Source organism: Neolamprologus multifasciatus, chromosome 11, assembly GCF_963576455.1.
Source record: "Neolamprologus multifasciatus chromosome 11, fNeoMul1.2, whole genome shotgun sequence".
NCBI lineage: Eukaryota > Metazoa > Chordata > Actinopteri > Cichliformes > Cichlidae > Neolamprologus > Neolamprologus multifasciatus.
Window position 1 is genome coordinate 3,607,488 of NC_140449.1, and position 24,263 is coordinate 3,631,750.

General features: G+C 42.4%; 1 protein-coding gene across 3 annotated transcripts in view; it reads right to left on the minus strand.

Annotated features, from left to right (window-relative positions):
- The window catches only part of grik2 (glutamate receptor, ionotropic, kainate 2), a 344,100-nt gene that overhangs the window by 57,032 nt on the left and 262,805 nt on the right, over window positions 1-24,263 (minus strand). For all 3 annotated transcript variants that reach the window (XM_085176689.1, XM_085176687.1, XM_085176688.1), the window contains exons 14-15: window positions 19,158-19,375; window positions 462-687 (exon numbers count right to left, since the gene is read on the minus strand). In XM_085176689.1, coding sequence (XP_085032815.1) covers window positions 462-687; window positions 19,158-19,375 — 444 coding nt within the window. The remainder of the gene's footprint in view (window positions 1-461; window positions 688-19,157; window positions 19,376-24,263) is intronic.

Genomic DNA, 24,263 nt, shown 5'->3' on the forward strand with positions numbered 1-24,263 from the left:
ATAGTATATTATGGGTGAGCTTTAACCATATCCTGATGGGGTTTTTTTCGGTGCGTTAGCTGCTGTTAAATAAGAAAAAGAACAAAAAAACCCAATATTAATTTGCTAGCTAGTAACTGCATCTGCAGATATTTCCCCAAGTTTACTCTGTCTTTCAAACATGGTCAGGCCAAGTTTATAAAAAAACAATGGTGATATTCAAAACCCTACAGTAAAGCCTTCAAAGCTAATTGGAGACATCATAGTGGCTATGTTAGTCTTACACTTTTCATGCTGGCTCAAAGTTCTGACGTTGCCAATGAAGAGCAGAAAGGAAGCACCTTTCAAAGAAACAGGAACTCAAAAGGCAACTAAAACTTGATTTCAGATTTCCTAATGCATTGCAAAATAGATCGCTCTAAAATACTGTATATGCTACAACCTTAAGAGCAAAACACATCATTATAACATGTGTCACATACCCATTGGGGTCCCGACCCCATAGGCTTTTGAGTCAATGAGTCCTCCAATCTGTGTGAGGTTGCAGTTGCGCTGCGTGGCAAATTCAATGGTGGTGGACTCCATGAGGAATGCGTAGTCCGAGGTGAGCACACGGTGAATGCCTTCCTCGACGTTCTTCACCATCACAGAGTGCCGCCGACTGCTCATGAACTCCCACATTTTGTCATATGTTGAGATCTTGGTTTTCTGAGGAGACATAGAAGTGTAATGTGAGAAAAGAATATTTAACTACTTAAACACAAAGCAATTTATAATTTAGCTAAATGTATTCATTGTAATGTACTGTATGTTTTGATCATGCTAAAGTTGTAACGTTAAATTTAGAGATTCATAAAGAGTTAATGTGTCTGTGTGTGAGTGACATTCATACAATCACACTTTCAAATACTGCCAATGCATGCAATCATCTACTTTCCAAATTTCATTAGGTTTAGCAGAATTTTTTTGGAGCTATAGCAGTACGTCATGCTTTCTGCCTGCCTCCGTCAATATCGCTTACAAGTGGAATATAAGTTGAAGCAGACAAGCATGCTAAACAGCAGTGTGAACAGTCTGAATTTGTATGACCATAATGTTCTTCTTTGATGCCCATAAAGCTGATAACACTTACAGGCATCAGCAGCAGCAGGCTACTCTCAGTAGCAGAGCACAGTGCCCAACTTAGTACACCTGTAATCACCATGAAAAGTCCAAGACCACATTACTGCCTGGGGAGGCAGATTTGAAGCCATTTTTGAAGCCATTTGAAAAGTAATTAAGTCACATCTTCAAGGTCCTGCCCGCCATTATTGTGTGTAATGACTTTTTGTGGCTGGTCGATATTTTAGATCAACTGGGTGATTTGTGGAGTGCCTATCAGAATCTTTTGGAGTCACTCTTGACAAATCAGGCAATTGAGCATGCAAGCTTCAGACTGCTGATAAGGCGAGAGCAGTGGCTGTGAATACACAGAGAGTCAGATAACCACCTATACTCTAAGTCAGGCGGACAGCCAAGGTATTTTTCCAAGAGCCTACGCACAGGAATTCAGAGCTGATTTCATTCAAACCATGCGAGAGGTGGTGGGAAACACGACTAGTGCATACAATGAATAGCTGCCAAACCAAAATAGTTCAAAAGAATCCATCCAATATGTTGCATCCTCATAGTTTAGAAATACTGGATCAAAATCTTGTGAAATTCAAAATTACAAGCTACCAAAATACTTTGTGCTGGCTGATCCTCTTAAGTCATCACCAGTTTAATAAAGTTTTCATCCACCTGCTTCTGCCACGATGGGAAGGCTAATGCTGTGCTCTCCTTTTATTTCTGCTAAACATTCAGTGAAACTGATGACACTGAAGGGGCCTTTGTAAATGCTTTAAAATATCCTGGTTCATCCAAATCTTTGCTGCTGAGTTAGTTAAAATTTAGGATGTGTTTTGTATGTTCTTAAATAAAGTCTTAAATTGACAGATTTTCAAAGGTTTATATATACTCATCATGGGTATAATGTCATGGTAATTCTGAGTAGGGCTGGGTATCATCACTGATTTCTAGAATCGATTCAATTCCGATTCACAAGGTCCCGAATCGATTTGATCCACGATTCGATTTAATTCGATTAGATTTGATTCGATTCGATTCACTTCAATTTGAATCTGGGAAATTTTGACAGTCAGAAATATTATAATTCAGATCAGTACATTTACATCTTTTTGTATCTATAAAAAGGAAGCTGACACTTTCCAGACTTTATCAAAGTATGAGCAAGTGTTTTGGTGACAGTGGGAAGGAAAAACTCCCTTTCAACAGCATAAATGGAACAGCCTGCAAAGAGCTGGCTGCCAGTAGGTGGTAGACTTCTGCCTACTGGGAGTCTGCACTTTTTCTTTTTGGCTTGCCTCATGGAGCCATGCTTGCATAAAACAATGGATTATAACAATGGATAACATAATAATAATTAATAACAATACAATTTGGACTCAAACCCATATTTTAGCACCTGCTGTTGGACTGCAAGGTAAGTAAAACCTTTTTTATTCCTTAATTTATGTTTAGGACTATGTCTCCTGTAGTTATTAACTTAGGCCACATGCTATCACCTTACAACACTAACAGAGCAGTTAACAGTAGTTTAGTATCTAACAATACATAGAGTAGTCATAAAAACTAAGTTTTTACTTTTATAAAAACTAAGGTTTTATAAAAGTAAGGTTGTCATAAAATAAGCTGGCCGTAAATATGTATAGAGAACTAGATGAGGTTAGTTCTACTTTAAATAAGACTGTCTATATTTGCTGCACTGTAAATAAACACACTGTTCACCGCACAGAGTCTAGCATTTGGGTCCTCCTTCCCCTCATCACCACATCCTGGCAGACTGTGACAGTTTGGGGTCATTGTCCTGCTGCAAGAATACGGGGCACAGAAAGGGATTACCAAGACTGTCAGTCTGACAGTCAGCCAAGACTACATAACTAGGCACTGCCTGGATTGATTACAAGAAGGCGTATGACTCGATGCCCCACACCTGGATCCTGGAATACCTAGAACTATACAAGACCAACAGAACCCTGAGAGCCTTCATCAGGAACTCAATGGGGATGTGGCGGACAACATGCTAGGCCAACTTCAAGCCCATAGCACAAGTCACCATCAAGGAGATGCTCTGTCCCCACTGCTGTTCTGCATTGGCCTGAACTCCCTCAGTGAGATCATTAACAAGACTGGCTACCAATGTTCCCTCAACACACAAACTCCCTGAGCGATCCCTTTGACCACCGTGAGCGACATCAGACGTGTGCACTGTGGTCACGCCGCATGTTATCCATCCAAGTTACATGTTTATTAAAGTAATCAAATTACAGTGTTTATGTTAGACGACTTTTAATTAACTGCTTTAGCCCACTTACAATAACAATTAATAAATAAATCTTGTTCATGAGCTGTGTAGCATGTTAACACTATTGGAAGTAAAAATAACTTGAACTACAATTTTGAAAACACAACTTACTTTTTTTTATCATTTTTTTTTATAAAGCTCTGACTTGTATTATGAGTCTGTGGTCTGGGAGAGAGTCTGTAACTCTGTCTGCAAAATACAGCATTTAATGACCAATGTTGGGCAATTAATTATATAGTTACTTCTTCAAAAAAGTACCTCAGTTTGGCAAACAACAAAGTTTTTTGCAGCTATTTTTTTTAATGCAGCCAAGGCGTTTTTTTAAATAAACATTTCAAACTATTTACAGAACAATCAGCTGTTCTGCATCAAATCTGATGCCACACAAATTATTTGTGCCACTCCAAAAATAATTTCTGTCCACTATGAGATGAAGGAGAACAACAGCCTGATACCTGCAGGCCTGACAGCAGCAGATGTGTCACTGCTGTAACACCTGTAACACTCAGCAGTCGCCTCATTGTTCTGACACAACAAAACTATTGACTACACTACACACTAACTACACACTAACTACATAAGATTTGTGCTAAATGTCGAAAATCTCTCACATCTCAAAACACGCCGTCACTCCTAAAACTTCCCCCCGTTTCTTAGCAACAAGATGCCACTTTGCCATATCATTTTTTGATTGGTCGACATGGTACTTTTTTGGACCAATAGGAAAGGTGGGGGGTGGGGTTTGTTTTTGCTCACAGGCTTTCGAGCCTTTTTCCTTATGAAACGCTGTTTTTACCGTTTCTTCCTGCAGTAAATATAAACAACGACAGTATTCAGGAAGAAAAACAAACATTGCAGATATTTTTATCATAGCTCTGGTTTTACGTGGCCGATCAACACAATTTAAAAACTGGTATAAAGTCCACACTTCAATTGTTCCGTCTGTCCTGCTCACATCTCCAATGGTTGTACACGTTGTCATTAACGTGGCTTCACTCCACATCAGCCGCTTTGCTAATTAAAATACTGGTGTCGGCACATAAGGATGCTGTCACAGCCTGTCAGTGACGTTGATTAGCTGCGTATATACGAATGTGAATCGCGTGATTGGCTGGACTATGGGATAAGGTGGCATCGTTCTTGTGGTGGGGCGTGGTCTGCGGGGCGTGCAGGGAGGGCGGACGCACCTGCACGGCATCCGCAATCACGCCCGCCAGGTTAAAACACGGGGACTCAGGTGTGTGTTGGATTGTGGTGTGTGGTGAGATGTAAATCAATAAAATGGCTCAAAACACTGATCCCTGGACCCGCCGTGCCTTATTCTCACCACAGTTCTTATCCCATATGGGAGCAGCCAGTCACTGACTAACACTGCAAAACATGATTGTTGAAGTATTAATTTTAATTTCAATTCAGGTTAGTTTTTTTTTTGTGCGCAATGCAGATTTTCTGTGCGCAGAGACCGTGCCAACAGTGCGCAATTGCGCACGTGCGCAGCTTAGAGGGAACATTGCTGGCTACGGATACCGACTACGGAGTGGAGCAGTTGTCAGCCACCTCCTGTACATGAATGACATCAAGCTGTTTGCCAAGAGTGAACGAGACATCGATTCACTGATCCACACTACCAGGATATACAGCAATGACATCGGAATGTTATTCGGACTGAATAAATGTAGTCGGATGGTAACAAAGAGAGGGAACGTAGTCAGAAATGTGGGGATCAAACTACCAGAAGGCAACATCACAGACATAGAGGACAGTTACTAGTACCTGGGGATCCCGCAGGCGAATGGGAACCACGAAGAGGTCGCTAGGAAAGTTGCAACCACCAAGTACCGGCAGAGGGTCAGGCAAGTCCTGAGGAGTCAGCTGAATGGGAAGAACAAGATCCAGGCTTTCAACACCTGTGCCCTGCCCATGATCAGGTACCCTGCTGGGGTAATAAGCTGGCCAAAGGAGGAGATAGACGCCACGGACATCGAGACCAGGAAGCTCCTGACCATGCATGGAAGGTTTCACCCCAAGTCTAGCACCCTGAGGCTGTACGCTAAGCGTACAGCCTAAGGAAGGGGGCCGGGGACTGGTGAGTGTCAGCACCACAGTCCAGGATGAGACAACGAACATCCACGAATACATCACGAAGATGGCCCCAACTGACAGCGTGCTCAGTGAATACCTCAGGCAGCAGATACCCAAGAAAGAGGAGGGAGACGAGGAACCATCATGGAAGGACAGGCCCCTGCACGGTATGTACCACCGGCAGATAGAGGAGGTGGCTGATATCCAGAAATCCTACCAGTGGCTGGACAAAGCTGGACTGAAAGATAGCACAGAGGCACTAATCATGGCAGCACAAGAACAAGCTCTGAGATCCATAGAGGCTGGGGTCTATCACACCAGGCATATCACACCAGTAGTGTAGGTGTAGTATACAGAAACATCTGTGCCGAGTATAACCTGGAAGTCCCGAGGTCAAAATGGGAGACGCCCCCTAGGGTGGTGGAGAATGACCGAGCTAAGATCTTGTGGGACTTCCAGATACAGACGGACAAAATGGTGGTGGCTAACCAACCGGACATAGTGGTGGTAGACAAACATGAGAAGACGGCCGTAGTGATCGATGTAGCGGTTCCCAATGACAGCAACATCAGGAAGAAGGAACACGAGAAGCTGGAGAAATACCAAGGGCTCAGAGAAGAGCTCGAGAGGATGTGGAGGGTGAAGGTAACGGTGGTCCCAGTGGTAATTGGAGCACTCGGTGCAGTGACTCCCAAGCTAGGCGAGTGGCTCCACGAGATCCCGGGAACAACATCGGAGATCTCTGTCCAGAAGAGCGCAGTCCTGGGAACAGCTAAGATACTGCAGGACCCTCAAGCTCCCAGACCTCTGGTAGAGGACCCGAGCTTGAAGGATTGACCGCCCACAGGTGAAAGGAGAATTTTATATAGATATATATGGACGATGTCAATGCGTTTGCACGGTTAGCTCATTAACGCGTTGATGCCGTCCAGCCCCACGCACAGGGCAATCCGCAGTAACAGGTTAATGGAGATTTGCCTCGTTAATATAGTTCTGGTGTTAATGTCATTTTAACTAGATTAACGCTGACAGCACTAAGATATATATAAAAGCTCTGAGGTGTAAACGGGTGTGATTGTGAGCCACACCCGTTTTCACACCGTGGCTCAGGTGATGAGGCAGAGGAACAATCAGGGGTCCAGGACCCTCTTTGGGACACTTCCAATAGGGCTTGAAAATCTGGAACTGTCCACCAATTGCTCTTCGAATTGAAGAAGCTTCTCGGATGAGAGGTGAAACATTTTCAAGAAACTTAAAGAAGTTCAGACACTTTACTTTCCAAGCTCAGAGATATTTCTAGATAATGAGCACACTTTTTCAAGTTAGCTTTAATAGGTTATTTATGTGCATATAATGTCTCCAAAAGTTGATGCTGTTCATCTGGACATAGCGTTTTGTGGGAGAAACATTTCGTCACTCATCCAGGTGACTTTCTCAGTCTCAGCTGACTGCATGTTTCCCTAATCAACTTTTGGAGATTTACTTACCTGGATGATTGAGCATGCATCAAGATGAAGATGTATATAATGTGTTTAGAAAGTTGATTTCACTATAGTGAACCCACTGCCATGTTTATGTTCATGGCGTTTTGGCCACATCTCTCTTTAAAGTGAGAATTTCATGGTCAGAGAGACTTTTCCTTGGATACATAAAGGATACACGAAATAGAAATGAAATTGTTGTTGGAGTTTTTGAAGGAGGGTTTAAACATAGACTGTTTTGGTTTGTTTTTTGTACAGTGTGTACAGTGTTTTTACCAAATGATCATAAACATGAGGAAGGTGGAAAATAACACAGTTTGTTTCTTTTCTCTTTTTTCCTCTTCTATAAATTGGCTTCCTCTTTTCTCAGATCTCATGTGAATGAGCTTTATCTACTTGATTAATTCACCATGGTTGCATGAGCTGTTCCTCCCATCTGTTGTAATACTAATGCAAAATTATTCAGACATGTATAGCCTGGGGACAAGAAGATCTGTGACACATCCATGTAAAAAGCCGCTGTCAAAAGCAGTATTACGTTTAATAAGATGTAATTTTATTACCTAACAAGGTGTGTGTTTACTTATTAAATCATTTAAAGGTGTTGTAGCAACAGGCCATAGGGAATGCCTATGCCTGGAAGAAGAGAGACGTATCACTGCTTCGAATAATATCCTGCAAAGACACTAACATAATAAACCACCATTAGATATATGTTTTGTAGAAGACAATAGTTAAGCAACTAAAGTAGTTTGAACCAAGAAAAGGCAAACAAAAAACAGACAAACTGTGATTGGGAAGCTTGCACGTCTGAGAGTGTGGTCTATTGAATTGACTGAGGCTGATGATAAGTCTTACCAAAGCATTCCAGTCATGCATTTTAAACATCTCACACTGAATGTGTGGATATGTTTTCTCTGAGAGACTTCCAGTGCAGTGATGGAGGTAGCTGCGTGAAACTTCTGCTCCCGGCCCGTTTTATGTCAAAGCCTCTGAAATTCCAAAAATTAACAAGATAAGCAGCTGGAAGTGAATAACTAGGAAGGGACTATGGTGAAGATAAATGCTGCAAGATGAAAACCAAGAAACAAGTCAAAACTCCGACGGTGATGGATACTGATGAAAGTGAAGTCAACGAGGAGGCGACATTTTGGCTAGTGCTGAGGCCACTGCTAGCAGAAATGCTGAAATGGATGAGGGCAACAACCTGAGAGCGATACTTATGGAAATTAAGGACTTCAGAAAAGAAAACACGCAACAGTTTGAAGAAGTCAAGGCCGAAATATGCAAAACCAACGTAAGACTCGAGGAAGCGGAGGGATGTATCGTGGACACGGAGGAACGGGTTCAAACGGTGGAGGACGTCGTATTTAGCTACTTAAACTACAATCCAAGCTTGCGTCTCAGTTCGCCAATCAAGAAGGGCGCCGAAATAATGTCAGGACATATGGAGTAGTGGAGAACAAAGAGAAAAGTGTGCCCACTATGATAGACTTTGTTGAAAATCTTCTGAGGGAGAACCTGAAACTCCCCTCGACTTTGAACTTAGACACTGAGCGAGCGCATCGTGCCCTTGCTGCCCCCCCCCCCCCCCCCCCGATGGTACCCCGCCTCGGTCCATCATTGTTCACTTTTTGGGTTACAAGACTAAGGAAGAAATACTCAAAAAGGCATGGCAAATGAAGGGATTTCAGTGGAAAGGTAAACAGATGAATATGGACCAAGACTACGCTCTCGACGTCCTCAAACTGAGAAAGGCATACACAGAAGCTAAGATGGACAACATCTCCCAGCCCATGCAGGAGACTCACAGCACTGAGCAGCTCCTTCAGTGGCTGCGGCACCCACGGTGTGGGACGGAGAGATTTCGCAGGTCTTTCCTCCCCACTGCTGTCAGACTCCACAACAAAGACTCCAAATGATCAAACACATCCACACATGTGTATTAACACTAAGTGCAATACTCTTTTTCTGACAAAGTTGTATTTTTACTCAGTTGTATAAAGCATTTGTATTCTATTTTTATCCTATTGTATATTTTATTCTATTTATTCTACTGTATATAGTATTTCATTTTATTCTATTCTGTACAGTTGTGTACAGTATTTTATTCTTATTGTATTCTAATTTATGCTATATAACTTTTGCACTGTCCACTTCCTGCTGTGACAAAACAAATTTCCCACGTGTGGGACTAATAAAGGTTATCTTATCTTATCTTAAGAGAACCCTAAAACAGTGAGGGATACGCTTCCAGACACCGTTTCCTGCTAAACTTTGAGTATTCTACCTGGATCGAACAGCATTCTACGATACCGCTGAAGAGGCGACGAAGGACATGTTCGACAGGGGCCTCCCAATAGCGATCTACAAGCCCCCAGAGTCGCTGTTGGCACAGATCAAGAAACTGATATGGACCACGAAAGGGAACAAGAGAGAAAAGTGATCCACACTGGAGCGCCCAAGTCAAATGGACTCTGTGTCAGTCAAGGAGGGACTGCAACAGTATAGAAGGGACCCGCAATAAATGCATCACTATTACAAGTAAGATGTCGAGGCATATTAACCAGCTACAGGTAAAATAACTTATCCTTTCCGAATTGCCTGCTTTTTATTTATTTTTATTTATTTTAATTATTCCTTTTGTAAACTCTGCTGACTTTGGGCAAAAAGGGACAATATAATGACAAGGGAAGCAAAATGCACAATATTTAGAGCTACCGCCTTGTTGTAATTAAGAGGCTGGGAGTACTGCCTCATGCATGGTGGGACAAGGACGTCTTCCAATCAGGGGACCCACTCTAGAGTGGGTGGCGGTCCCCTTTAAAGACTTATTACACCAGATCTTACAGGGTTTCCTTATTTTTTCCCCCCTTTCTTGTCAAATTTTCATCATTGGTTCTATTGTTATCCTGTTAGCTGTGGTTCTGTGCAGCACTGTTCAGACAATGTGGCATTCCTAGGCTTATTTCGACAATAATGTTCCACCTTAAAAATGGAAAACACTGTTAATATCATCTCCTTTAATGGAATAGTTAGCCCACAAAAAAGAGCCAAGATACTGTCTAAACTAGCCCTACTACAGGAAACGCTCTTGTCAGACCAAGAACACAAAAAACTGGAGTGAGGCTTTAATAAACATGCTTATTCATCATCATATAAGTCCAGACACCACAGAGGAGTTGCAATATTGGTATCACAACAGACTTGTTTTGAATTTTTATCTGACAAAAGAGATAGGGAGGGCTGATATGTACTGGTAAAAGGGAGAATTGACAGTTTTCTGGTGACAATCCTTAATATATACGCTCCCCCTGGGAGTGACCGGAGTTTCTATAAGCTGAGCTGATGGCATCTGAAGCAGAAAGAATGCTGATATGTGGAGGGGACATGAATATCCCAGCTCATACTAAATAACGAGGACCATATTAAAAATTTCTCTAAAAGTTCTCTAAACCTCCCGAAGGTCTCAGAACAGAAGAACAGCATGTTAACTAAAGTAATTATGGATAAAGAAATCAGTGTTGCAATTGCAAGACTAAAGCCGCACAAGACCCCTGGCATGGATGGTTTCACTGGTGAATGGTATAAGACCTACAAGGAGGAATTAACTCCAAGGCTGAAGGCAGTGTGCAACTGGGTCCTTAAAGGAGGGGAGGCCCCTCACCATCATGTCTGTTGTTCCTAAGGAAGGAAAAGATCAATTGAACTGTGGGCACTATTACCAATATCAGTATTAAACCTGGATTATAAAGCATACACATCCATAATAGCCAAACGACTTAATAATGTTATACCCAAACGTATTAATCTGGATCCAACTGGGTTTATCCATCAGAGGCAGACCCAAGACAGTATTAGAAGGACTCTCCACGTCATATATCACTTTAAAAGGAATAATCTAGAGGCAATGCTGATGGGTTTAGATGCTGAAAAAGCATTTGACTCAGTAAGATGGTCATTTCTCTATAAAGTTCTAGATAAGTTTGGATTTCATCAGACAGTCACTGAGACAATTCAAACAATTTACAACAAACCAACAGCAAAAATTCAAATAGACAGCAGCCTATCAAAACCATTTATCCATGAAAGATCATGCCGACAGGGTTGCCCGCTATCTCCGATCCTATTTGCTTTGTTCATCGATCCCCTTAGTCAATATATAAGACAAGATAATCAAATTAAAGGGATCAATGTCCAGAGAGATTATCAGAAGCGCTCTCTTTTTGCCGATGACATTTTAATCTACCAAGGCCACAGAGTGAATCTCTACCCAGAACAATGACAATATTAGTGGAATTTGGGTCATTATCAGGCTATAAATTAAATTTTCAAAAAATGCAAGTTATGACCTTCAACTTCCAACCTGGGGTTGAACTTAAAAAGAAGTGCAATCTCAAATGGGGCAAAGACTCCATAAAATATCTTGGGGTGATATTGTGCTGAGACGATCAAATGCTTTTTGAACTACGGCCCATTAAACACAAAAAATGAAGTCGGATTTAATGAGGTGAAGCCTCATTCCAACTTTGGGCCTAATTAACAGGATAGTATCAATGAAGATTAGCATTCTGCCACGCCTGCTTTATCTTTTCCAAACTCGCCCCATTGAAATCCCAAAACAACAATTCGTGGAATGGGACAAGATAGTTTCCCACTATTTATGGTTGGGGAAAAAAAACAGGGTAAGATACACTACAATTACCAAAGGACAAGGGTGGTCCATCTTTACCATGTCTGAAGGACTATTATTATTCTGCCCAGCCATTAGTTTGTTTATGTGATTCTTTGTTTAAATCTCGGTGGAAAGACGTAGAAGAACGAGCTACTAATGGCCAACCAATTCAAGCTATGATAGCGGATGGTAAACTAAAGTCGCATTTGAAAGATCCTGATAATCCCTGGATAAAATCAACTTTTAAGATCTGGAAGGAGGTGTGCAGAGAGAACAAGCTAAACAAGGCAGAATGGATGCTAAGACGGTGTGCTTTTGATACAGGGTTCCCACCCAACCAGGGTGACAGAAGATTTCGAGAATGGAAATTGAAAGGCCTTACTTCTTATTTGACATTCATAAGGGGGAACTAGCAGATTTTCAGACTCTAAAGGCAACACAGGGTTTAAACAATCAAGATTCCTTTAGATACTTACAGATGACAAACAGACTTTAGGAAATTGTAGGGCCCAGTTGGGAGGAGAAGGGAAACAGAATTCTAAATACATTTCAAATGGCTTATAACGTTAACACTGTGGTTCGGAAGGTTGTTGTAAAGCTCTATCAAGGATTTCAAGAAAATAAATCTACCAGTACTTTGTATGTTTAAAAAAATGGGAGAAAGAAACAAGCTCAGTGATGGAGGACAAAGGTTGGGACCTGTTATGTAAAGTGCAATGGGAAACAACCTGCTCATCCAATTGGAGAGAGTTTGGCTGGAAAAATATAATTCGTTTCTTTCTTACCCCAGACCAAAAAAGCCATCAAAATGTAAGTTCAGCCTGCTGGAGATTATGTGGCAATCAAAAGGCAAATCACTACCATTTATTCTGGTCCTTCCCCAAAGTTAATTCATTCTGGCAAGATATTCATAAATGCTTGGAAAAGATTTTAAGTGCCCAACTCCCCTTTGATTTCTTACATATGTACTTAGGCCAGGAACCCCTAAATATAACCACTCCAGCAGATAAATGCCTACTGAGAATTATTATAATGTCAGCTAAGAAAACATTGACTAGGCATTGGCTGCAACCAAACGTGCCAGGAATACAAGAACTTTACAATACTGTGTACCAAATATTCGTAATGGAGAGGCTTACTATGTCTTTACGGCTTCAAAGAGACAAATTGGGGGTGCCTGTAGCTCAGGCGGTAGAGCAGGTCATCTACTGATTGGAAAGATGGTGGTTCGATTCCTGGCTTCCCCTAGTCTGCATGCCAAATATTCTTGGGCAAGATACTAGCCCCAAGTTGCTTTCTGATGCATCCATCGAAGTATGACTGTGTGTGAACGTTAGTTAGAAAGCACTTAGAAAATGTGCTTGTGCGAATGGGTGAATGAACAAGTTGTGTAAAGTGCTTTGAGTGCTCAGAAGAGTAGAAAAGTGGCATGTAAGAACCAGTCTATTTACCATTACAGATTCAACAAACTCTGGTCCAGATGGACCCAGTACATTAAAGAGCTAAGAAGTGATTTTTTTAAATGACTCTCCTTACCTAGGTAAGCAACTATAAGGTGGACATCACACCAAGATTGGATCAACTGCCTGCACTTGTCCAGCTGGGTGTGTGTTTGTTTGTTTGTTTTATGATAATGTTTTGTTTGTTTGCTTCTTCTTTGGTGCTACTGTTTGTTGGTTTTGATTGTTTGTTTGTTTCTTTCCCTATTATGAAAATGTTGTCCAGATATATATATTTCAAATAAACACTCTATATACAGGGGGAAGGTGGGGGAGAAAAACAATGGGGAACTATTGCTTACATCTGACTACAGTTTTGAGAAATTGAAATTCTGTTGGATATATTGACCGACAATGTATATGGCTATTTGATCTTTGTCCCCATGTACGTTGTAAAGTTCCTTGTGTAAATTCTTTGTACAAGATCACCAATAACAACTACAAATATAAAAAAAGAATAATGTTTTCTCAGTGGATAACAATAGCCTTTTACAACTGCGTGTACTTAATGCTCAAGGAGAATAAAAGCAAGGCTTCAAGGTACACAAAGAGGAGTTGAGCTCAAATGGTGTCAGAACAGGACTTTATCACATGTGAATTTAAACAAGTAGCATCTCTAAACTACTTATCATGTAGGGAAACAAGGCCGAACTCTAGGGTAAGACATCAGCATTTCCCAGAGGATGAAGGGAACATCCTATTTAATGACACCGGTCTCGACCTTAAAGGGCAATGTTCTGTTCCACAAAGAGATTCTCAACCTAACTACTTGTTTGTTACTTTGGAGGAAAAGAGCCTAAACATGCCTTAAAGGTGTGAGTCTAAATATCATGATACCTTAATAGAATAGAATAGAATAGAATAGAATAGAATAGAATGCCTTTATTGTCACTATACTGTTGTACAATGAGATACAGAGCATCTCCTACTCAGTGCAAACATGCGGGGGGGGGGGGGGGGGGGGCACAGTTCTGCAGCGCTATATACATATATACATATGGACAGTATTAACAGAGGGAAAAGATATATATATATATATAATGTACAAATATACAGGCCGGTTTTAAAAAAAAGTAATATGTAATAAATAGTGTTGTGTATATACAGTTGAGTTATTGCACATAGAATTGGTATTGCACAGTGGTGGTCCATAGAGGAAGGGGGAGAGAAAAGGTAAAGAAAAAAAAGAAGGGGGGGGGGGGCTGTGTTATCGGTGCATGTGTGAGTTCAGGGTGGTTATGGCTTTGGGGAAGAAACTGTTTTTGAGTCTGTGTTGATGCACCTGCAGCGCTTCCCTGAGGGAAGCAGGCTGAACATGTTGAAACCAGGGTGGAGCTGTCCTTGATGATGTTTGCTGCTCTGCTGAGGCAGAGGGAGGAATAAATGTCCATCAGGGAGGGGGGAGGGCAGCAGATGATCTTCTGTGCTGTCTTGACCACACTCTGAAGCCTCACTCTATCCGCCTTGGTGCAGCTGCCGTACCATACCGTGATGCAGTAGGTTAGCAGGCTCTCAATGGACGAGCGGCAGAAGGTCAGCAGCAGGTTGGAGTTCAGCTTGTACTTCCTGAGGACTCTCAGGAAGTGCAGCCGCTGTTGGGCCTTCTTGACGACCGCTGAGATGTTGTCTGTCCAGGAGATGTCAGCAGAGATGAGGACACCACACACCGGAAGGTGTGGACCCTCTCCACACACTCCCCGTTGATGTAAAGAGGGCCAAGTCAGTGCTGTGTCTCCTGAATGCAACAATGAGCTCTTTGGTTTTCTTAGTGTTCAGTGTCAGGTTGTTTTCTGAACACCAGGCTGCCAGCTTCAGGACTTCCTCTCTGTAGTCTGCCTCCTCTCCCTTTGAGATGAGTCCGACTACCGTCGCACTCATCTACTATCAGCGACTACTATCAGCAAACTTGATGATGAGAGTGTTGTTGTGGGTCAAACTGCAGTCGTGGGTGTAGAGAGAATACAGGAGGGGGCTCAGCACACAACCCTGTGGGGAGCCGGTGCTCAGTGTGCGGGTGGAGGAGAGATGAGGGCGGAGCCTTACAGTCTGGGGGGGGTTTGTGAGTAAGTCCTTTATCCAGGCACATGTGAGAGGAGGGAGGCCAAGAGTGACCAGTTTGGTGATGAGGATGTCCAGAATGATTGTAATGAAGGCTGAGCTGTAGTCCACAAAGAGCATTCGGACGTAGCTCTGCCGCTGTTCTAGGTGACTCAGCACAGCGTGGAGGGCTGTGGCGATGGCGTCTTCTGTGGATCTGTTTGCACGGTATGCAAACTGGTGGGGGTCGAATTCTGGGGGGAGGTAATCCTTGATGTGCTGAAGGACTCGTCTCTCAAAGCATTTCATGATTACTGGTGTGAGGGCCACAGGGCGGTAATCATTCAGGCTGGTGATGGGAGACGTCTTCAGCACTGGGATGATTGTGGCTGATTAGACAGGATGGGATGGCTGCCTGATCCAGTGAGAGGTTGAAGAGTCTGGTGAAGATGAGGGTGAGCTGGTGGGTACATGCTCTTAGTACCTTCCCAGATACTCCGTCTGGACCGGCCGCCTTCCTGGGGTTCACTGCTAGGAGTACACGTCTGACATCGTTACAGTGAGTGGAGCGGTGCAGGAACCAGGTGAGGGTGAGGATGAGGATGGGAGCAGGGTGAGTGCTGCTGTTGTGGTGTTTCAAAGTGGGTGAAGAAGCTGTTTATTTCCTCTGCCAGCTGCACACTCAGGTTTTCTGCTTTCACAGCCTCTGTGGTTGATGATGTCTTGCATTCCCTGCCACACCTCCCGTGTGTTGTTGCTGGACAGCTGGGACTCGATGTTTCTTTTGAGGTCTGACTTGACTTTTTTAATCCCCCTTTTCAGGTCAGCTCGAGCAGCCCTGTACAGAGCTCTGTCACCTGACCTGAAGGCGGCATCGCTTTGAGGAGTGAGCGGACCTGGCTGGTCATCCAGGGGTTTTGGTTTGGGAAAACCTGAATGCTTTTGTCCACAGTCACATTTGCAGAACAGAACTTGATGTAGTCCAGTACTGATCCTGTGAAAGTTTCTAGGTCCTGGTGTTCAAATATGTCCCGTCTTGTCTCTGTGAAGCAGTCCTGTAGTTTGGAGAGAGCATTTTCAGGTTGTAACCGTCTTTGTGGTGGGCCTGGCACTGCGCCTGAGGGGGGTGTAGGCTGGGGAGAGCAGGAGGGAGAGGTGGTCGGACTGACCGAGGTGGGGAGGGGTATGGCTCTATATGCATGCTTGATGTTGGAGTAAATATGATCTAGAGCGTTTTCTCCTCTGGTGGGACATTTGACATGCTGATAGAGCTTTGGGAGCACAGTCTTTATGTCGGCCTTATTAAAGTCACCTGCAATTATGTGAACACCGTCCGGGTGGGTGCGCTGCTGTTCGTTAATGGTGTTCAGCAGGATAGAGAGCGCCGTGTTTGCGTTGGCGTCGGGTGGAATGTACACAGATCACTACTGTTAGCTCTCTCGGTAGAAAAAAAGGCCGGCATCTTACTGACATGTACTCGAGGTTCGGGGAGCAGTTACTGTTTATAATTGTCCCGTTGTTGCACCAGCTTTCATGCCCCCCCTGCTCCTTTGTCTTGTCCCAGCGGAGCAGAGTGCGGCCTGCTAGCTGCACGCTAGCATCAGGTATTCCCGGGTGAAGCCAGGTTTCGGTGATGATCAAGGCAGAGCAGTCACGAACATAGTGATTTCCCACTAGTTGTAGTTCCAGGTCATCCGTTTTTTGCACGAGGGATCTGGCGTTGGAGAGAGAGAGGCTCGGCAGAGGTGGCTTGTGTGGTTTGTTTTTTAGCCTCAGCATAATGCCGGACGTACGGCCCCGACTTTGCTTCCTCTCCCTCCGTCTGCGCCGCCACCTAGTCCTGATAACAATCCAGGGGGAGCCCAGTGGTCTCGCTATGTGATCTAGGATGTTGTGCGTGCAAAGAAAGTCCAGTGAAACAGATGTTTGATGCTGGTCACCGATGTCTATGAGGCTCTGGCGGGTGTAGCAAACTTTGAAAGCAGAGCCGATAGTGCAAAAAAAAATAAAATAAGAAGGACATACAAACTAAACAAACTAAACAAAGGGAAGGAGTACTGAGATGGAGAGCCGTAAGCCGCTGCAACAGTGTGCGCCGCCATCTATCACCATACATGTATGAAGAATAACAAAATACATGCAGAAGTGATTTTTCTTATGTGATGTTCATGTGAAATTGGGATCCCTGAGTTTTGGACTCTGGAATTTGTCTGATTGTGTTATTATTACCAGTGTTGGGGAGTAACAGAATACATGTATTTAAAATACAACATATGAGTAACTGTATTCCGTTACAATTACTGTTTAAAAAGGTGGTATTTTAGTTACTTTGTTGAAATAAATGGATTATGGTCTTTTCCTGTGTCACATGTTAGGCTATGCCCTCTATTTTTGGTAATTCCACTCCGGTGGAAACCCAAAGAAAACACGCATTAAGAGGCTCTAATGCCTGTGTCTCAATGTCATGGCCCATGTCGCCTCTACTAGACCCCACATAATGACGTGAAGAAATATTTTTAAAAATTATTATTCAAAGAATGATTTAATAATAGGCAGAGTGTTACAGGCATAGTCCTAAAGCATATAGCCTGATGGGCAGCTCAGGGGGTTGGGAAGCGCATCTGTTCGATCCCCGGGCTCTCTGTCCTGGTCGTTGTGTCCTTGGGCAACACCTCACCTACCGCCTACTGGTGTTGGCCAGAGGGGCCGATGACGCGATATGGCAGCCTCGCCTCTGTCAGTCTGCCTCATGGCAGCTGTGGCTACAACTGTAGCTGCCTCCACCAGTGTGTGGATGCGAGAGTGAATGAATAGTGGAATTGTAAAGCGCTTTGGGTGCCTTGAAAAGCGCTAAATAAATCCAATCCGTTATTATTACCGTGTTCGTGTTTTCCTCTGAAACAATAAGTTCTGTTGGAGCAGCCTTTCAACACCTCTCTCTGTCTCTGCTAGCAAAGTTGACCCAGACAACAAAGTAAAGCTAGTTTTCAGCTACGAGCCCGACATGAACCCACCGTATTAGCCAGAGGTCCCTTTACTACGGTTCGGAGCCGCGGACCTGTTTTATATACGCGCCGAATAGTTTTCTATACGAGATCACTGCAAAAAGTGCAGCCTTACCTAATGTCCACCTACTGTTACTCATTTATATTAAGATTTAAACATCTAGTTGGTGTTGGTGTGGAGAGTAACCTTCAGTAATAGTAATAAATCACAGCAATAGTACATTCATGTAGTTGTAAAAAGCATGATAATATATTAAGTAATCCAAAGTATTTGAATACGCTACTGTCATTGAGTAACGTAATGGAATACGTTACAAAATACATTTTGGGGCCTGTAATCTGTAATGGAATACATTTTAAAAGTAACCTTCCCAACAATGATTATTACCACCGTCCCCTTTAGATGGATGTATGAACTAGTTTGATATCACTTGTCATAGTGATATCAAACTAGTTCATACAACCAAGAAAGGCTTAGTTTCTGTGTAAGCCTTCTAACATGTGCATCATTTTTTTATATTAACTCAAGAGATAATCTTTTCCTAAATCTTACCCAGTAGTTTTGAGGTTTAAACTGGGGGGGCTGTAACTCAGAAGGTAGAGCAGGTCCTCAACAAATAAGAAGGTTGGTGGTTTGATTCCTGGCTGCTCCATCTGCATGCCAAATATCCTCGGACAAGATAATAGCTCCAAGTTGCTCTCCAATGCATCCACTGGAGTGTGTGAATGTTAGATGCAAAGCACTTTTACACAGAAATAAAGTTTGTATTTATGGGTGAATTAGGCATGTTGTAAACAGTGCTTTGAGTGCTCTGGGAGAAGAAAAGCGTAGAGATCCAGAAGAATCAGTCCATGTAAGCGTACATTATTTCTTTACTTCCTGTATAATTACGTTTAGGGCCCCAGCAAAAAGTCAGATGCAACACAACCTTTTCCCCATATGTAATCTTTCATGAGAAAACTCTGGATTGATAATGTCAAAGTGTAACTAACCTTGAAGAAGGTCATGGATGCGCCGTCTTCTACAACTCCATATTCTATCTTTGTCTGCTTGGCCAGATCATCAGCAGAGTCGATAGGCGACTCCATCCTCTCCACAGTTAGGAAGGCTGCTAAGTTTGCCGTGTAGGAGGAGATAATGATGAGTGTGAAAAACCACCAGATTCCTCCTACAATTCTGGTGGAGAGGGCTTTCGGCATGAGCTCAGATCCTGAATGGAAGGAGCAGAGGAGCAGGTGAGGCTGAATACAAGATTAGGTTTGTGAGTGGGCAACACCCAGACTGGGCCCGGTCTCTGCATCTGCTGCCTGGATCACACACTCAGACACAAACACAAAGATTGAACAGAGTGGGCAGCCACATGGTTGAATATTTCCCTTATGTGTTCTCTTTAACTTTGGAACTAACCTAGTTAAAACAAGCAAATTAATAAATTCTTAATTGCAGTAGTAGTAGTAAGTAATGCCTTAGACAAACCAAACGTTTTTACTCATGCTACCCATCTCTGACAGAGCACTGCTGTAACAGGATAACAATGTGTCAAAAAGCTGAATATTCCAAATGTTCCAAATCAGTACAAATAATGAATAATAAAATGTTATTTTGGCTCTTAAATGTCAACAATTTACTGATTCCTTATTTTTTAAGCTATTTAAAAACATTCTGAATACATTGTGTCTTATATACTGACATTATGGAGGTGCAGAGGATAACACTGTTAACTCATAGAAGACCTGAAGGTGGTGGCTGGAGAAAGGGAGAAGCAGCATTTCCCGAGTGAAAGGTGATGATAGGCCAACGATAGATTCATACGATACGATAAGTCTCATGTTATCACATGGTTGCAACATCTCTGTATCGTCTTGATGCATGCTCAATCATCCAGGTAAGTAAATCCACAAAAGTTGATTCTGTTCTTCTGGACGTAGTGTTGTCATTGGGAGAAACGTTTCCTCTCACTGAAAACGCTCCAGATGAACAGAATCAGCTTTTGGGGATCTCCCTCTGTATAATCTGTAAATCTCTGAACTTTTGTACTGATATGTCATTAAAAAAATACATGCATACAATTGCACACCTGTCTTTTTGACCTGGCTGCAGTGGCTGTGGCGCAACACACAAAGGTTACAAAAATACAACGTGCATGAAGTGACAACAAAAAGGTGGAAAACGGTAGCAAATGCAACGTCATTTTTGGCTCACGCTGCCGTGTAAAAGGGCCGTGCAGTGAACATAAAAATGACTGCTGCTCCCATGACATGCACACAGTGCTACACAATGGATAGATGCAACACTGTGGTGCAATATTCTAACAAAAGGTTCAAGAAGGTTCTTGATAAGGTACAAAGACTGAGACAGAGATTTACAGACACTGAATGCTCTCTTAATTCATCGACCTTTCAGATTTGCAACTAATTACCAAAGTGAAATTACATGTCAGCTTTTCCAAAAGATAAACTCTGCATAAAAACTCTGCCTTCAGGCGACTGCTGTTGTGATTTGGTGCAATATAAATAAAACTGAATAAAAATCTCAGTAGATTTATTGTGATTCCACTGATTGTGGCCATTTCTACAAAGTATAGCTGATGCTTAGCTTAGCTGCTGTAAAGTTGGCACTAACTCGGCCCTGATACGTTTCTGGTTTATTTTCTTTCTTCTTCTTCTCCTAAGACACTTTTGACACTATAACACACTTTATACACCACTTAAAGTAAATCTCCAAAAGCTGTTGCTGTTCATCTGGACGTAGTGTTTTCTGGGAGAAACGTTTTGTCTCTCATCCTTCTTGGTGACTGCAGATTTCAATCTTATAAACAGGACATGTGCATAATGACTGAAACCAGCCCACTGAAGGAACAATGGGCTGGGTGGGTGGTGGGAATGGCTGCAATCACAGCATTGTAAGATGGCGAAAGATGTACCCTTAGGCTCCTCCTCCATTCAGAGATGGTCTTTTCCTTTTCACGTACATGGCCTCCTTGACTCCGCGCTCAAACCGGCCATCTTACAATGCTGTGATTGCAGCCATTCCCCAACTCTCTGTGAATGGTACTCATGGTCATTTATCAGTGGACTTTGATCAGTGGTTGTTGATCAATGGTCATGAGAATTTGCATAATTATGATTAAGGAACTGACCTCCCAGCCCATTGTTCCTTCAGTGGGCTGGTTTCAGTCATTATGCAAATGTACTGTTTATAAGATTGAAACCTGCAGTCAGCTGAGACTGAAGACGTCACCTGGATGAGAGACAAAACATTTCTTCCACAAAACGCTACGTCCAGATGAACACAATCAACTTTTGGAGATTTACTTCCCTGGATGATTGAGCATGCATCAAGACACTTAAAGTAATGGCAGGGTCTTTTTTTTATTAAGTATTATCCAGAATGCATGCAGAGGATGAATGAATGTATATGTGGGGGTAGAGTGGGAGTGAGGGAGGTTTGTTGCCCATATGAAGAAAGTGGGTCTGAGTTACAGCAGGACTATTTTATTTAAATGGCTTAAGCAAATCTGGGATTTTTCACATTCACTCAGAGAGAAAGCTCTTAGAGTCAGAGAGATAGAAATTTAAGAACTCTGTGTGCCACTCCCTCTGTGAGAGCCTCGATCCTAATACTAACTTCTCATCAAGCTGTCTTTCTTTCTCACAGTCCCTGAGTGAGCTGTCTAGCAGGGAGGGAGTATGCAGTGAAAGACATGGCAGCCAGCTGCAGCTTAAACCTGGTTTATGGATTTTGCAATAGAGTGTGCACGAGGTGGTTCATGCCTACCAACGTTCTTTCATAGTCCTGTGCCTTCACAACTAATGACATTGCATGGAAACATACATTCGCTCAGAATATGTAGTGGTATGATGTAACACAAAGCTAGAAAAGGTAATTGGACATAAGGAGAAAGACAGGATTGTATTGGTTAAATGCTTAATTATCACATCCGATCGTGGCTCAAGAGTTGGCAGTTCATCTTGTAATTGGAAGGTTGCCGGTTCGAGCCCGGCTCTGACAGTCTCAGTCGTTGTGTCCTCGGGCAAGACACTTCACCCGTTGCCTACTGGTGGTGGCGCCAGTGTCTGGCAGCCTCGCCTCTGTCAGTGCGCTCCAGGGCAGCTGTGGCTACAATGTAGCTGCCATCGTGTGTGTGAATGTGTGTGTGACTGAATGTAGTGTAAAGCGCTTTGGGGTCTATAGGGACTGAGTAAAGCACTATACAAATACAGGCCATTTACCATTTTACATTATCAGGATTTTTTTTTTTAATCTTTAACGACAGTGTTAGTTGGAGACTTTCATTTGCACTCACTGGTTTGGTAGAATTTAAAACCACTACTGTCTGTAACGTGCAGGAAATACGGTTTATGTTAATACACATTTTTATGGAGTTAATAAATCCTCCCTATCTATTAAAAGGAGCAACAATAGCGGGAATACAAGAAACATAAAACAAATATGTTCTGAATAAAGAAATGTAATTCCTGCAAAAATACAGTAATTGTAAAATGTTCCTAAAATATTGTTATATTGGCATTAAATCTTTAGCTAAAGTTTAAAATGGTATGAAAAGTGATTTGTGATTTGAAAGCAGTATATTATTAGGTATATTCAACCATGGCAATAAAGTCACCCATTTTGTCCATTTTTAAAACCACAACTCAACATGAATGAGAACAAACACACATTCATCAGTGCTGGTAACAATACAATGTTTGTTCTGTGTGGGACCCATGACCAGCAATCAGATGCAGGTAACACCAGGTTTGGACTTTTTATTCTTTTGCACCAGAACAGAAAACAGTGGGCGACCTTCAGAGAGGCGAGCGTAGACCAAACAGAGCCTGGTTGGGGCTGACTGTCATGTACCCAAGGTAACGTCATGACCAAACAGCACGTCCCACAGTTTTCTGGGGGGTTAGGCAAGCCGCCCGGCAGGGGAGCCTCTCCACAGTGCAGACCAGCATACTGTTATGTAGCTACTGTGTGTTTGTGGAGACTAGTCCCACAGTCTTCTGGCTCCACATCTTCTCAACATGATGTCTCTCCATCATCTACTCTGCTGACGTTTTAGTGAACACTAAACTACAATTCAAGCTACAATACGTGACATTTACTGAGCTCTTTGTCAGATGCTACAAACGTATGCTGAATGCTTATCAGATGTTTTCATTTGCTTTGTTGGGGTAAAGATATGAAAAAATCTATAATTTTATTTACTTATTCAAATTAACTGGAATACTTATGGATCTGTGTTACAAGCTAATCTGGAGATATTAGTAAGCATGGTTTATAAGTAAGTCCTAGCATCCCACTAGCTAAGAGAAGCATATGCTATATAAATGCCAATGAGTGATTGAGTAATGCAGATAGTTTTGCATTGTCCACGTTCTGAGACCTGTTCATCTGAAAAGTGTTCACAGTGCTTCACCTGATCCATATTTGTTTCATGTTAAATTTTAAATGATTAAATTAATTATTCACCTCAAAATTCTAATCACAAAACTCCTTGATGACAAAGTGAAACAAAGTTTTCTTGAAAACAAAAATGTAACATGTATAAAACGTTTTGGGCTCAGCTGCATTCTGTTTCCAGTGATCATCTGTTTCTACAACTATGTACGTCAGAGCACAAAGTAAGCCATGAAGTCCAAGGAACTGCCTGTAGACCTCTCAGACATGGTTACTTAGAGGCACAGATTTGGGGAAGCGTATAGAACGATTACTGCAGCATGGCTGTCCCAATGAGTGGCCTCCATTATCTGTAAATGGAATAAGTTCCTAGAGCTGTCCATCTGGACAATCTGAGTGATTAAGGTGACCAAGAATGTGATGGTCACTGTGACAGAGCTGCAGCATTGCTCTGTGGAAAGATGAGGACCTTCCAGAAGGACAAACATTTCTGCAGCTCTACACAAATCACACCGGTATGCCAGAGCTGCCGAGCCTCAGTAAAATAGTTTTCTCAACTTTTTATAATTTCATAAGAGTTATATGCAACCATTTTTTCACTTTGTGATTAGGGGTGTAAAAATAATTCTGAGGTGAAAAACGAGTCTAATCCATTAGTTTAGATTAGTTAGAGGACTAAAGCTGCAACAGGT